At 39.4% G+C, this 17,063-nt stretch overlaps 1 protein-coding gene across 10 annotated transcripts in view; it reads right to left on the bottom strand.

Moving 5' to 3' along the window:
- The window catches only part of LOC112318205 (protocadherin alpha-C2), a 186,943-nt gene that overhangs the window by 95,236 nt on the left and 74,644 nt on the right, over positions 1-17,063 (bottom strand). Inside the window, exon 1 of one of the 10 annotated variants that reach the window (XM_053913148.1) lies at positions 10,121-12,606. The exons of the other annotated variants lie outside the window; for them this stretch is intronic. Coding sequence (XP_053769123.1) covers positions 10,121-12,562 — 2,442 coding nt within the window. The 5' untranslated portion in view covers positions 12,563-12,606. Of the gene's footprint in view, positions 1-10,120; positions 12,607-17,063 lie in introns of those variants that run through there. 10 annotated transcript variants of the gene reach the window in all.

Below are 17,063 nucleotides of genomic sequence, written 5' to 3'. Positions count from 1 at the left end.
CACCATAAATAAATAAATCTTTACCATAGCAGAAGTCCTGCTTCATATTATCTCAGTCCTTAAATTTAGGTTAAGGGTTCTGGGATTTCTAATGGCCTTAGTTGGCCTTATGGCCCTGTTGGAAGCAAAAAAATATATTCTCTCTCAAAGAAGACCATCTTAGACCTCATTTTATCTGACTTTTTTTCAAATACAATTTCTTGAATTCAATAAAAATTCAACCAAGCATAAGAAGAAATAAGACAAAGAAATCACAAGCAAAGAGAAAGAACACAATGTAAGCAAACTCACATGGGATTCAAATAATAAAGTCATGAGACATAGAATATATTTAATATGTTCAAGGAAATAATAGGCCTAACTGAAAGTTTTGAGAAGAAACTGAAAACTACTAAAAAGAACCAAGTTGAAAAGTATATAACTAGAAAATATAATAATCAAAATAAAGAACCCAATGGTTTTCAATAGTATAGGAAACCTAGTAGAAGAGAGAATTAATGAACTGGAACATGGGTCAGAAGAAAATATCCAGAATAAAACATGACAAAACAAAAGAATTTTTTAAAAAATAGAGAAGAACCAAAACAACCCAACATGTTGCATATGTATGGAAAAAAACCTCATTGAAGAGAGTGGAGGAAAAAGGTGCTGACCCAAGTGACTTTGGAAATGAACGAAGTCTTTTGGCTTCAGTCTGTACTGAAAGCAAAAGAAACTGTACATAGGCACTGTTCTTTGGTTGGTAAAGTTGTGGCCCACAGGATACAGGTTAACAATTCTGAATTTACTATACATGAACACTGGAATTGAACAATTAAGTGAGTAAATGGCAGATAATTGGAACAGGTTTCTCCCTGTTGGAGAGGGAGTTTACAGATAAGCAAGGAGAGAAAGTTAGAACAATCTACACATTAACAGATTAGAGAACTAGTATAAACTCATATTTAGCTTAATATAGAAATAGATGTTTACTTATCTGTATTATATTTGTATATATACTGTAGACTGATTTATAGATATCTATACATATACAGGTTAGTGTACACACATACAGGTTCCTGCTCTGTCAGATAAGAAAGACTAGAAGCAATGTCACTATAGTAGCTATTAGCATACCTAGCGCTCAGAACTTGATTTCTAATACCATTATCCAATAAAAGAAACTGGGGATCCTTGGATAAATGGTTGACCCTAGGACTGGGGCAGAAAATATTTTTTAAAAGCTTGGAGGATCTTGTAGTACCAGAAAATTAGGGATCTTTTTTTAAAGCACAAAAACAACAAGCCCACAAGAATGGTGTTATATCAAGGGAACACAAGGAGTCAATGAAAGAGTTCCTAGTGGCCAAAGCTGGAACAACTTGAGCAAAATTGCATTATAACTCAAAGTATAAAATAAATGTCCAGGAGAGATCCAAGATGGCAGCAGGAAACTACCCTCCTAAGACCAAACTGGAATTATAACTAAATTATAGAAAAATCATCGTGAATAACCAACTGAACATTAGCTGGAGAGAAGTTGTATAGCCAAGGACTTACAGAAGAAACCACATCACCACATCAAGACTGGTAGGAAGTATGGAGGCGCAAGAGGACCAGCTGGCTCCCATAGACAGCAGCTAAAGTTCCAGAAAGATATTTCAGCATCTGGGGGGTTCCCCCTGACAAGTATGGGGTCTAAACCCCAAGCTGGGCTCCCCAGCCTAGAGCTCCAGAACAAGGAAAGGAACCCAAATAACATCCAGCTGTGAAAGCAGTGGGGTTTCTGTCCACTAGGGAAGAGACAGATAGAGAGGCAGAGAGCCTCTTAAAGGACCAACACACAAATTTCATGTATAGCCACTTACCCTGGGCTCCAGCAGAGAAAGGGAAGAGCAGACTAGAGCTAAGAAAATCTGGGGTTGGTGGCTCTGAGGAGAGAGATGGAGGGTCAGCCACCAGTCACTTCCCATACTGCAGAAGCCATCTTTCTCCAGCACAGCACTCCCCTCCACACAGCATCAGCCTGGGGGAAGCAATAGCCCCACCCACAGGAATCCCTCTCACCCCAACTTATGGAGCTTAAGCTGGGATGCTGTGGAGTACAACTGGAGTCACTCTCACTGATTAAGGCTAACAGAAAGCCTGCAGGCAAAGACATATCTCTGGGGGACTTTGAGACTTTAGCTGACCTTGCCCTGGGCACAGTGCTGGTAAAAGCTGGCCTTGGTGCACAGCTTGGTTTTTCTCTGCACACACGAAAGTCGAGCAGAAGGAGACACAAGCTGTGGATCCCTGATAGCTCCAAACAGGTTGTCCAGGGCCAATCACAGGCAGTATTTGACATATGCTACACCAGAATCTTTGCAGATCTACCTAATAGGTAGAAACAAACACACAGAGGCAACCAAAATGAGAAGACAAAGAAACAGGCCCCAAATGAAAAAAACAAGAAAATTCTCCAGAAGAACTAAATGAAATGGAGGCAAGCAATTTATCAGATATGGCATTTAGAGTAATGATTACAAGGATGCTCAACAGAATGAAAAAATAAATGTCCACAAAATAAATAATGAAATAACAAAATCAATGGGAAAGAGAAGACAGAACTCCAATGAGGAAGAATTCCAATAATTTATGTAGCTATTCTGCACTTATGCAGCTATTCCACATCTTAATTATGGGTTGCGCCTAGTGACTTCTTTCCAAAGAGTACATGGTGGAAAGGGGAAAAAAAGAATAACTTTATAGTGGAGTAACCTGGCAACCACTACCTCAGTCAAATGATCAAAGTTAACATCAAAAGTAGTAAGTCCTGCTGATAGTGTGATATGACATGATAAAAATGGCACTTTACCTCTGTGGTTTTCCTTCCCAAAGCCCAAAATCCTAGCCTAATCATGAGAAAAACACCAGCCAAGATGCTCCTAAGGACATAAAACAACAAAATGTATTATGGTATCCTGGATGGGATCGTAACAATTAAAGGACACCAGGTAAAAACTAAAAGAATCCATGTAAGTTTGGATTTTATGTAATAACAATGTATCAATATTGGTTCATTAATAAATAATGACTGCATAAAATTATTATAATGTCTGGTAAGATATATATATGTATATAAATAATTAAAATAAGTGACAATAGCAGCATGTTGGTTGGGAAGTTAGCAAATGCATTATTCAGGGGTAGAAAAGTATATAATTGTCTATGGTGTGTATTATTTATCCAATAATAATAAAATTTTATGATGGTGAAATGCTTATAACTTTCCATTTGAAAAAACCATCTGCTAAGAACTATATTTTTTATAGGTAAGACTAATGTGGCCTCCGTAAGCTAGGTCAGTACATGGTCTTGGAAGTCTAAGCAATGAATCTTGCTTTATTATTTCTTTTTAAAATTGTTTAAAATTTATTGATTTGAGATAGATAGAGGAAGGCGAAGAGAGAGAGTGTGGGTGTAACTCATTGATTTGTTGTTCCACTTATTAACGCATTCATTGGTTGATTCTTGTATGTGCTCTGACCAGGGATCAAACCTGCCACTTTGGTGTATCAAAATAACGCTCTAATCAACTGAGCTACCCAGTCAGGGCTTTGATTTGGTATTTCTTAATGTTTGCAAAACATAAGACACATAGCAATAACAATCTTTCCTTTAAAAAAACTCTTTAAGTTTCCAGGTCTGCTTCTGAATTTATAAATTTCAATTTACAAACAACTTTCAGGGAAAGTAGGGTGCACTTGTGTACTATTCCTCTCAAGAACAGAATGGAAATCTTAAATTCTCAACTGCAACATGGTTGTCATATTATATCACTAGTTAAATGACACCAGTTAAATGAATAAGACATTGAAGTGAGATTTTTTTAACATTTCATAGAACACTGGGATTTGTGTTTTTCTTTCCTAGGGGTTAAAGATTGAACGTAGTATTTCAATCATACCTGAGAGAACATAAGTTAATATTTCACAGCTATTTAATCCATTCATCCAAAAACAGTAATCCAAATGTTCAAAAATTTATGCTTTGTAGGCAAATTTCAATGCAAAACAGTCACCTTCAAGACAAAGTATCATAAAACTTTATAATTCAAGACAAAAAGAGAAGTTTTTAAGCAATAAGAGAAAAATATTTTCTCATACAAGAGAACCCCCATATATCAGTGAAATTTTTACAGAAATATTGTATGCCAGGAGAGAGTGGGCTCATATATTCAAAGAGCTGAAAGGAAAAAAAAAACTGCCAATCAAGAATATTTTACCCTGCAAAGTTGTCCAGAAATGAAGGCAATATAAAGACTTTCCCAAATAAACAAAAGCTGAGGGAGTTTATCACCAGTAAATCTGCTGCACAAGAAATGCTGAAAGGAGTTCTTCAACTTGAAATGAAAGGATACTAACTGGAAAAATTAGAACATAGGAAAATATACAATGCACATTGGTAAAGGTAAGTATATAGCCAGATTCAGAATACTCTAATAATATAATGTGGTGATGTGATAACCACTTAACTCTAGTATAAGGGATAAGGACAAAAGTATTAAAACAGCTGTAGCTACAATAATTTTTAATGAATATACAATAAAATAAATAAAAGGTATAAATTATAACAACCAAAACATAAAATAGAGAAGAGAATAGAGTCTTTGTATGTGATCAAAGTTAAGTTGTTGTCAGCTTAAAATAGACTGTTGTATTTATAAGATATTTCAAGTAAGCCACAGGGTAACCACAGGACAATAAAAATCTATAGTAGATACATCAAGACAAAAAAAGAAAAAAGGAATCAAAGTACACCACTATACCATTATGGGAAACCATCAATTCACAAAGGAAGATAGCAAAAGAAGAGTAAAGGAACAAATGATATATAAAACAGTCACAAAATAATTAGGAAGATGGCAATAGTAAGTCCTTACCTATCAATAACTACTTTAAATGTAAATGGATTACATTCTCCTTTCAAAAGACATAAAGTAGCTGAATGGATTAAAAAAATAATAATACCCAACTATACACTGCCTCCAAGACATTTACACCACCTTCAAGGACACACACAGGCTCAAATTGAAGAGATGGAAATATATATTCCATGCAAATGGGAAACAAAAGAAAAGAGAAAGCAGGGGTAGCTACATTCATATCAGACAAAATGGACTTTAAGTAAAAAAAAATACTGAAATAAGAGACAAAGAAGGTCATTATATAATAATAAAGGGTTCAATTTATCAAGAAGAAATAACAGTTATAAATATATATACGCCCAACATCAGAGCACATAATACACAAAGCAAATGCTAACAGATCTGAAGGAAGTCATGGAAAACACTACAATAACAGTAGGGAACTTCAATACCTCATTTTTGTCAATGGATTGATCATCCACACGGAAAAATCAATAAGGAAACATTGAATTTAAACTATGCTTTAGGCCAAATGGAAATAAATATATTCAGAATATTCCATCTAATGGCAGCAGAATATACATTATTCTCAAGTGCACATGGAACATTCTTAAGGATAGATCATATGTTAGGTCACAAAACAAGTCTTTGAAAATTTTAAGACTGAAATCATATGCAGTATCTTTTCTGACCACAATAGTACAAAACTAGAAATAAATAACAGGCAAAACCTGGAAATTTTACATATATGTGGAAATTGAACAACACATTCCTGAGAACAATTGGGTCAAAAATGAAATCAAAAGGGAATTTTAATGGTCTCACCCATATAGAATCTAAAAACAAACAAACACATAGGCTCTCATTCTGGTGGTTGCCAGATGCAAGGAGTGAAGGATGGGTGAAATGTTTGAAGGTTGCTTAAGGTACAAACCTGCAGTTATAAAATAAATAAGTTAACAAGACTATATGGTATGTTTCAAAGTTCCTGAAAGAGTAGATCTTCAAAGATCATCACAAGAAAAAAATTTGTAACTATGTATGGTGATAAGTGTTAACTAGACTTATGGAGATTATTTCACAATATGTACAAATATTTAATTATTACACTGTATGCCTAAAACTAATATAATGTTATAAGTTAATTATACCACAATTTAAAATTAAATTTAAAAATAAATGTTTAATAAGTGAATTTAATTAATGAATATTCAGTATAAGAGTTGAGAAGATATTTCTAACTAAACCTGGACATTTTAAAATCCATAAAGGAAAAATAAACATATTTTAATATAGTAATTTAAGTACAACTTTACATGGCAAAATATGCTATAAATAATCAATATAAATTATATAGAAGACCTGAGACTTCCAGCCAAGACAGAGGCATAGGTAGACACACTGTGCCTCCTCGCACAACCAAAAGAAGGACAACAACAATTTAAAAACAAAAAACAACCAGAACTGACAGAAAATCGAACTATATAGAAGTCTGACCACCAAGATGTTAGAGAAGACACATTCATCCAGACAGGTAGGAGGGGCAGAGACACGCAGCTGGGCAGAGAGGCAAAACGGTGGCTGGCCAACCCTGTGGTCCCACATTCCAGCACAGATAAACTGGGAGGAACAAAGGGGAAGTGAAATAAACTGTGCAACCCCAGGGAAATAAAGCCTCAAACCACTGATTGAAAACTCCTTGGGAGTTGAGGTGGCAGTGGGAGAAACTCCCAGTGTCACAGGAGAGTTCATAGGAGAGACCCACAGGGTCCCAGAATGTACACAAACCCACCCACATGGGAATCAGCACTGGAAGGGCCCACTTTGCTTGTGGGTAGCAGAGGGAGTGACTGTAATCCGGCAGAGAGCAGAGCAAGCACCATTGTTCCCTCTCAGACCCCTCCCCCACATACAACCTCACAGCTCATTGCTGAGGGTTGCCCGCCCATACCTAAGGCTCCTCCTCTTTACATAACAGGCGTGCCAAGACAAAAAAAAAAAATGGCCCAAGGGGAAGAACAGATCAAAGCTCCAGAAAAAAATACAACTAAGCAACGAAGAGATAGCCAACCTATCAGATGCACAGTTCAAAACACTGGTAATCAGGATGCTCACAGAATTGGTTGAATTTGGTCACAAATTAGATGAAAAAATGAAGGCTATGCTAAGAGAAACAAAGGAAAATGTACAGGGAACCAATAGCAATGGGAAGGAAACTGGGATGCAAATCAACGGTATGGACCAGAAGGAAGAAACAAACATCCAACCAGAACAGAATGAAGAAACAGGAATTCAAAAAAATGAGGAGAGGCTTAGGGACATCTTTAAACGTTCCAACATCCAAATTATAGGGGTACCGGAAGGAGAAGAGGGAGAACAAGAAATTGAAAACTTATTTCAACAAATAATGAAGAACTTCCTTAATCTGGCAAAGGAAATAGACTTTCAGGAAGTCCAGGAAGTGCGGAGAGTCCCAAAGAAGTTGGACCCAAGGAGGAACACACCAAGGCACATCATAATTACACTACCCAAGATTAAGCAGAAGGAGAGAATCTTAGAAGCAGCAAGAGAAAAGGACACAGTTACCTACAAAGGAGTTCCCATAAGACTATCAGCTGATTTCTCAAAAGAGACCTTACAGGCAAGAAGGGGCTGGAAAGAACTATTCCATGTCATGAAAGGCAAAGATGTACATCCAAGATTGCTCTATCCAGCAAAGCTATCATTTAGAATGGAAGGGCAGATAAAGTGCTTCTCAGATAAGGTCAAGTTCAAGGAGTTCATCATCACCAAGCCCTTATTATAGGAAATGTTAAAGGGAGTTACCTAAGAAAAAAAACAATATGAACAGTAAAAACAACAGCAAACTCACAGTTATTAACAACCACACCTAAAACAAAAACAAAAGCAAACTAAGCAAACAACTAGAACAGGAACAGAACCACAGAAATGGAGATCACATGGAGGGTTATCAACAGGGGAGTGGGAGGGGGAGGGGGAAGGGGAAAGGTACAGAGAATAAGTAGCATAAATGGTAGGTAGAAAATAGACAGGGAGAGGGTAAGAATAGTATAGGAAATATAGAAACCAGGGAGCTTCTATGTATGACCCATGGACATGAACTAAAGGGGGGGATGTGGGCAGGAGGGGTTGTGCAGGGGGGAGGGGAGTGAAGGGGGATGACTGTAATAGCATAATCAATAAAATATATTTTTAAAATAAAATAAAATAAATAAATTATATAGAAGAAAAAGATATTTTAATATAGGCAGGAGATAAAAGTTACCATATTTTTCAGACCATAAGACGCACCTAAGTTTTAGAAGAGTAAAATACAAAAAAAAAAAATTGAAGCAACAATGTGGTAAAATATTTAATAACATAAATAACACCCCCTTGCAGTGAGCCAGGTAAGCTACATTCAGACTAAAAGACGCCCTCCCATTTCCCCCCCAAACTTGGGGGGAGTGCTCTTATAGTCTGAAAAATACGGTAATGTCTGTATTTTACAGAGAATTTTCCCAAGCTGAAAAACAAAAAAGTTACAATTAAAAACTGAGCAAAGAATTTAATTAATAAATTTAAAAAGCAAATACAAATGAGATTATGCTCAAATTCACTGGTAGTATATAGGAATAAAATTTAAGTAACAATGAGATATCATTTTATACAGATTTGTTTTCAAAATGTAAGATCACTATTTCTTTTGGGAACAAAAGGGAGAGTGCTCACAACTTGTTGATGTCATTTAAAAGTACTACAAAAGACTTGAACAGTACCCTAACAACACATTTTAAAATTAAATTACTGATACTTTTTGATGCATCAATTCCACATCTGAAAATAATTTTGTAGAAATAAAAGAACATGAATTTTAGAAATATGTAAAATGATAGTGCAGAATGTTTTATGAAGAATATGTAAAATGAGAATACAGAATAGTACAGATGAATAACCAAGTATATAAATGATACATCTGCACTTGAGAGTACTATACAGCTATTAAAAGCACCAGATTTGTAGGAATTTCCACAAGAGATTGGTAACTGAGAAATATCAAATGAATTCTCATCTATGCGAATAAACTTTCTAAAAGAAACAATAGCAGAAACCCACTAGGTGTATACATGTTCATGTGAGTGTAAATTAAATGTGGAAGGAAAAAATTACAAGGGTTTTCATGTAGAAACCTGACAGGGGGTGCTGATGTGCCTACAGGAAAACAGGGTGGGACCAGGCTAAGTTTTTTTAAAAAGAAAAATGCACCTTTAAAATGACATTTGTATAAAAAGTTTTTATACTCTTTAAAACAAAACATGTATGTGGGCATATTATAAATTTTTAAAATAAAGAGCTTTAAATTTTTTAAGTTAGCTTCATTTAAATGAATGTTTTCAAAATGTTTAAGTATTCACAATGTGCTGTTTTTTGCAAATGCTGACACACACTTACCAACTATTAAGAATACAATAAAACAAAGGATTAGGTTCTTTTGGATTGGTGTTTCAGGGTTCTTACGGTATAATCCAAGCAGTGGAATTGCAGCAGAGAGAAAGAAGGAGCTTATACCCTTTGCAATGGCATGGGTGGAACCGGAGAGCATTATGCTAAGTAAAATAAGCCAGGCAGTGAGGGACAAATACCATATGATCTCACCTTTAACTGGAACAGTTAAAAGAAAAAGCAAACAAAATATAACAACAAAAGAAAAAAGCAAACAAAATGTAACCAGAGACACTGAAATTAAGAACACTGTAACAATAGCCAGAGAGGAGTAGGGAGGGGATACTGGGGAGAGGGGTTTATAGGAGCTACTATAAAGGACACAAGGACAAAATCAAGGGGGAGGGTAAAGGTAGGGGAGGGAGGTGGGACTGGCTGGGGTGGGGTGGAGGGATGGGGAGAAAATGCAGAAAATTGTAACTGAATAAAAATTAATTAATTAATTAAAAAGAAAAATAAATATTAAAACTAAAAAACAAGAACCTCAGTATCTAATTAATAAAGAGATAAAAATTTTAAAAAATAAAGGATTAGTGTTATTGACAATTTATACTGATTCAGATTGAGATTCAATCTGAAGAATAAGTAAATAAATCTTGTCAACCACATTCACTAAGTACCATAAAAATGACTAGCGTTACTAAAAAATAACCTTAAAATTGACATTGGAGAATCTTAAACCAAAAACTGTGAGGAGGTAAAAATAGACAACTTTAAATAGGAGCTCACCTCTTTCAAATGTTCTAAATCTGCTTCTCGTCCACCTGTTCTCTCTGAAGAAATCAGACAAGGTGGAAGACTGGGGCTGAAGGCCATGAGGTCCGTCTTGGGCGGGCCCTCCCCAGAGCACACCCTCTGCCGCCTCTGCTGCGAGTACGACCAGCTCCCCACTGCGCTCGAGCACACCAGCCTGGGCTTCCCCGGGCTGCATGCGCCCTCGGTGGGCGGCGCCGAGCACCGCAGCGCCGTGTACAGCAGCAGCGTGAGCACCATCAGGCTGGACACCGCGCAGATGGCGATGATCAGGTACACATTCACAGCCACCAGCGACACCTCTGTGCCTGTGGTCCCCGCTGACATCCGCGACGAGTCCTTCAGCGCCAGGCCGCTGTCCACCAGCGACAGCAGCACGGTGGCCGTGGCCGCCAGCGCGGGCTCCCCGTGGTCCTTCACCAGCACCAATAGGCGCTGCCGCGGAGCGTCAGCCTCGTCCAGGGCACGCGTCGTGCTGATCTCGCCCGTGTACAGCCCCACTCGGAATGGACTTCGAGTACCACCTGCTGCCGGCTGCAGCTCATAAGACAGCCACGCGTTGTAGCCAGAGTCCGGGTCCACCGCGCGCACCTTCGCCACCACGTGGCCCGCACCCACAGACCGAGACACCAGCTGGCTCACAGCGCCGCTGCTGCCGCCCGCCCCAGGGGGCAGCAGCGCGGGCGCGTTGTCGTTCTCGTCCAGCACGAACACCTGCAGCGTCACGTTGCTGCCCAGAGGCGGCACGCCCGCGTCGCGCGCGCTCACCTGGAACTGCAGCAGCTCCAGCTCCTCGTGGTCCAGAGGCTGCAGCGCGAACACCTTGCCGCTCTCCGCGTGCACGGACACGTAGCTCGACAGCGCGCGCTCGCCCACCCGCCGCTCCACCAGCGAGTAGGACACCAGCGCGTTCTCCTGCGCGTCCGAGTCCCGCGCGGACACCGTGAAGATGTGGCAGCCGGGCGCGTTGTTCTCCTTGACGAACACCGTGTACTCGGGCTGCGCGAACGTCGGCGCGTTGTCGTTCACGTCTGCCACCTCCACGGACACGCTGGCGGTGGCCGACAGCGAAGGCGAGCCCCCGTCCCGCGCAGTCACTAGTACCGCATAGTCCGCCACGCTCTCGCGGTCCAGGGCGCTGTCTAGCACCAGCGAATAGTAATTCTTGAAGGTGGACACCAGCTTGAAGGGAACGTGCGGTGTTACTGAGCACGTCACCTGCCCGTTAACGCCAGAATCGCGGTCGGACACGCTGATCACGGCAATGAGGGTGCCCACCTGAGCATCCTCTCGCACAGGGAGTGACAGAGAAGTGACAGTAACTTCTGGGGCGTTATCGTTTATGTCTAGTATTTCCACCAAAACCGTACAATGACCCGCCATTGGAATATTCCCCTGGTCAATTGCCTCTATGGATATTTCATAAAATTTCTTTTCTTCAAAATCCAGTTTACCTTTTGTCTTAATTTCTCCACTGTTAGGATTTATAATGAATGCATTGAACACTGCAGGCGATACGGGCCTTCTAAATGAGTAGATTATGTCTCCATTTATACCATCATCAGGATCTGTGGCATTTAGCTGGAACACTAATGTTCCATTAAGTGCGTTCTCTACAACTCTCACCTTGTAAATGAATTTGTCAAATTGTGGGGCGTTGTCATTTACATCCAGAATTGTGACCAGCAGCTGAACTGTGCCGGTCAGCTGGGGTTTACCTCCATCACTGGCTGTCAGTAATAACCTATGTTCCTGAATTTCCTCTCTGTCCAAGGGTTTCCTCAACACAAGTGATAACGAAGACGTTTGCTCAGGATTGTTTTGTGTGTCCAAAGCGAAATAATCGTTGGGATCGATTCGGTAGGTCAAGGCTGAGTTTACTCCAATATCTGCATCGGATGCGCCATCTAGTGGAAACCGAGTTTCCGGAGGTCTAGATTCTGCAATGATTATTCCTTTCTTATTTTCAGGGAACACGGGTGGATTGTCATTTATGTCCTTCACCTCCACCTCCACGTGGAAAACCTGCAGCGGCCGCTCCACGATCACCTCCAGGTGGATGCTGCACTCCGCGCTCCGCCCGCACAGCTCCTCGCGGTCCATCCGGGAATTCACAAACAAAATGCCATTCTGCAGATTTACCTCCAGAAGGTCCCCGCGGCCTTTGGACGCCACCCGGAACAAGCGCGGCACCAGCTCGGCCAGCTCCAGCCCCAGGTCCTGCGCGATGCGGCCCACGAAGGTGCCGTGTTTGGCCTCCTCGGGGACTGAATAGTGGACCTGACCTCTCCCCGCCTTCCAGACCGCGAAGAGCAGAAGCGAGATCAGCAGACGTCGGGCTCCTGGGCCTCCTCTCCAGGAAAACAGCATGGTACACTCAAAAGACCTCAGAGATACCTTAAGTGTATAGAATATCATACCTCAAATGGACTCTCAAGATCCAATTTTATGGCCTTCTATTGTGGGAGGATTCGCTAGAGGTTTTCTACCCTATGCCAAATTTTCTGCAGGAAGGAAGCAGAGGCTTTTTCTTCGGGGAAACGTTCTCAGTGAAGAGCGACACCATGCGCATGAATGTGTAAGTGTAAAATGATTCCGCTTTCATGCTTTCCATTCATACAGGGGTGTTGGGTTTTTTCTTGCATTTCGTGACGATTTTCAAGGCAGATACGTAATTGAGGGCTAAATGTTTTTCTTCCAGAAACAGTAAATTACTGAATTCTACTTAGCATTGGATGTTAGTTGAAAATTGGTCTATGAGTTCCTTTTTCCACAGTTATATTTTTGCATGTGTAAAACTTCCATGCAGAATTTTAAGAGGGGGAATACTCTACATTCATTTTTGGAAATCAGCCTTTACTTCTGAGAAGCTTTGAAGGTTTTGATGGGAATGTCCTTTTCCTGTAATATTTTTTGAGATCTGCTCACACACCCACCATCAACTCCAAATGGAAACATGACCGATTACATAATAAAACGGATGGACATGGAAAATAATGGTGAGCAATAAACTGGGTTTTAAGTAAGTACATCATGTTCATAAATTCCCCCAAATATATCATGAAATGTGGATAAAATGTCTGTATTTGAACTAAGTGTCTAATGTATATAGGCATTTATATGTGAGTGTGTGTGCATAAACACAATAATTTAGACTATTTAGCTATAACAATGCTTTAAAGTTCTGGATTCTCTTTGTATAAAACATGCAAAGAACTAGCATGCCAAGAACTATGTGCTTGATAGAATTTAAGTTAGTATCAATAGGTTAAACTTCCCTCTTCCTTTCCCCACCTTATACCATCACTGGGGAATATCTTACTATTGTTTAATTGACTGATTTTCTAAGCAACAACAGATTGACACAGATGTTAACATAAGGGAGAGAGGAAAGGGACTCTTACTTTTATCTATTGTTATAACTATCTTACCAGGCCCCAACGTCCCAGGCCAAATGGTGCCACGAAAGACATAGAATAGCTCCCATAATTCTCTTCTCTGTTCTGTGCACAACTCTGCAGGAAATAATAGTCGGGTTCACGTCTATATCTTTGCTCTACTCTGAAAATATGGGTAAAGTATTTGGTATTCTCTTCCCTTCATCATCCTCTCCTGCTCCATTACTTTTATTAACATGGCTTTACTCTTATAATGAGAATGATCACTTGATTCTTTCTAATTGTTCTTGTTTATTAGGCCCTACCTTGTCTCACTTACCTTTCCCCCTAACCTGGACTACCAAGTCACCCATTTAAAGCATGCCCTTCCTGGCACTCACCCACTTATCTATTACACCTCTACCATTTGCTTTAGTGTCCAACACACAACCTAACTACCCATTTTCTCCATTCTTCCTATTGAGATTCTCAGTATAAGATAGGCCCTTAACCATGATGACTACATTCTCCACAGGTTCACTCTCACTCTCACCTCAATACAGCCCTCAGGTGAAAAATGATTAGTTATTCCCTCATGCTTACAGAGATTCTTTCATATTCTTTTCCCTCTCGTCTCGAATTCCCAACCTCATTCTCACCAACTCTTTCTCAGATGATTTACCCAGAGAGGTAAATTCTATTCATCACTCTATTCATCAATATGAACTCAACAGCTCTCTTCTCATATCAACATTTTCTTTATAGTCTCTATTTTAATTCCCTACTAAGGAAAAATGTTCCCCACTTTTCAGGCCAACCCTACACTCTTTTAAAATTATTTTATATTTTATTCTCCTTCATACTTTTTTATCTTAATCTTCATTCTTTTTCTGCCTATCTCATGCTCAGAAATCTTCTTTACTTGATCCTTTCTCTCACACTCAAATGTCTTTAACTAATACATATACATATGCATATACATACACATACTTTTGAAAAAAAGGCCTGTTCTTTTATCTCCTTCTCTTTACCTCTAACTTCTAACATTTACTTGATATATTGCACTTCGAGCTTTATTCCAGGTATCAACCATCTCATTATGATTTTAAGCCTAAGATAATAGATTCAGTGATGACCCTCCAAAGGATATACCCACATCTTAATCCCTGGAACCTGTGAATATTTCTTTATATAGCCCCCCGCCCCCCGCCAAAACATGATAGGTTAAGGATCTTGAAAGGAGGCACTGACTAGATTATACAGGTGGACCCTAAAGTACAATCACATGTATCCTTTTCAAACAAACATATGGAGGAGAAGAATAAAAGGCAATGTGACCACAGAGGCAGAGACTGGAGTGGTGTGGCCTCAAGCCAAAAAACCCTGACCTCTATCAGAAGCTGTAAGAGACAACAGATTCCCCCTTTGAACTGCGCACCAAGTACGGCCCTGCCAACACGTTGATTTTGAATCTCTGCCCCGCCCCCAAACTGCAAGGAAACAAGTTTTTGTTGTCTTAGGCCCCCCAGTTTTGGGTAATTTGTTACAGTAGCCCCAAGATCATATCTACCCATCTAAATTCTTTACTTGAACACATTGTTTTTCATTTTTCTTTTTTTAATTTTTAAAATTTATTTATTGATTTTAGAGAGAGAAAGGAAGGGGAAGAGAGAGAAGTTGATTTCTTGTTCCACTTATTCAGGCCTTCATTGGTTGCTTCTTGTATGTGCCCCGAGCAGGGGCCAAACCCACAACCGTGGTGTGTTGGGACAATGCTCTAACCAACTGAGCTACCAGGACAGGGCTCCTTTTCATTTTCCCATCTCTCCTTGGTGATTTGTTTCTTTGTGAATGTATTTTTTCCCTAAGAGAATGACTCACAAGTGCACGTCTGTAATCTCCCCTGAGTTCCAGATCCGTATTTCCAATCACAACGCTATTCTCCTAGAACCTCAAGAGTAGTTATTTTTTAAATGTTCCTCTCCATTCCCTAGCTTCACAAACAACACAACCTGTTTCTCCAACTCTATTCTGCATCTTGGTGAATGCAATCTCATCTGCCCAAGTAACCAAACTAAAAGAGTTAGTGTCATCTACTCTTGTATTTTTTATTATCATTGTATTGAGTCCATCATTATCTGTCTACTTCCCCTTTACCCACGCCTCTTCCATTTGTTTCTCTTAATCCATTTCAACTGTGATAATTTAAGCCTTCATTACTGGGTACCTACAGTATTATACAATATTCTTTACCAGCTTTCCTTCTTTCAGAATGTTCCCTGCTCCGATCCTTCAAGTGCACATTCACAAGAGCAAAGAGCAAAGTCTGCTCGTGTATTCATACTTATCTCTCCATCTGTACCAGCTTCCTGTTGAAACGTTAGCCATCTGTCAGGCACTCTTCAACAAAACGTTGCCTAATCTCTGGAGCCCACCCCATCTTCTGCAAGTGAGGGAATCCCCCAAGCAGTTTATTTAATATGACATACTCATTTTCAAAGTACTGATCGAACATATGCTATATTCCATGGCCTAAGCAAAGACATGTGGGAGAGTAGCATGTGAAAGGCAGGGAAGCTTGGTGTCTTCACTACCAGGGTGAGGGGTTGAAGGCTTACCCTGGTCAAAGACAGTAAGCCTTCGATCCCTCACCCTGGTAGTGGAAGAAAGTTACAACATGTAAAGTGCACTTAGAACATACACCTGATAATAGTCTCAGAGAAATAATACATCATAGTGGCTTTGGACCCTCCAAAACTGGGTTTGAGCCACTTTGAACTTTCTGTGTGGCTTAATCTTTGGGTTTCTCATCAGAAAAATGACCATGATGAATATTCTACTGGTATATTACGGCTGATTTGATAATTCAATGAGATAATCCAACTAAATACTTAACACAGGTCCTGGAAAATAATAAGAGATCAGTAAGTATTCTAAGGTTTCATTGACTAAAAATGTCATTAATTGTAAGGCGCATCATTATTTATGTGCTACCAAAAAAGTAAAACAGCTAGGTAAGTTATTATAAACCATCAATTATAAGATGCATCCTGATTTTGGTGATTATAACATTTTAAATGTGAAATGACTTTATTAGATTTTACGTAAATAAAGATAGTGTGATAGCCAATTCTACTTGAAAGAAAGAAGGCACTTTGTGTGAACAATAACAAAATGTCTCATCTTGGAGTCAGTGCCATATAATTATTATTGATAAAACATGTGGGAGAGCATTGTACCAAGATGAGAATGGTGATCAAGGAAACTATTTTACAAGCCTGGGCACATAAAAAACACTAAAAGAATCCAGTTGATGGTATCTGGAAACTCTTTGTAATCATCTTGCAAATTTTCTGTATTCATGAAACTAAGCTCAAATTAAAAGTAAATTTAAGCGTTAGCAAACACCGAGACAGTTTTACTGTAGTGGACTAATATTTTCAAGGCCAGTCATTCATAGATGATAGGAAAAATGACAGACCTATTAATAGAAATGTTCACAGCCTGGTGATCAGCGGCCTCCAGCTCATCTACATACTTCA

Source organism: Desmodus rotundus, chromosome 10 (assembly GCF_022682495.2).
Source record: "Desmodus rotundus isolate HL8 chromosome 10, HLdesRot8A.1, whole genome shotgun sequence".
Taxonomy (NCBI): Eukaryota; Metazoa; Chordata; class Mammalia; order Chiroptera; family Phyllostomidae; genus Desmodus; species Desmodus rotundus.
This window is presented reverse-complemented; position numbering and strand designations above follow the sequence as displayed.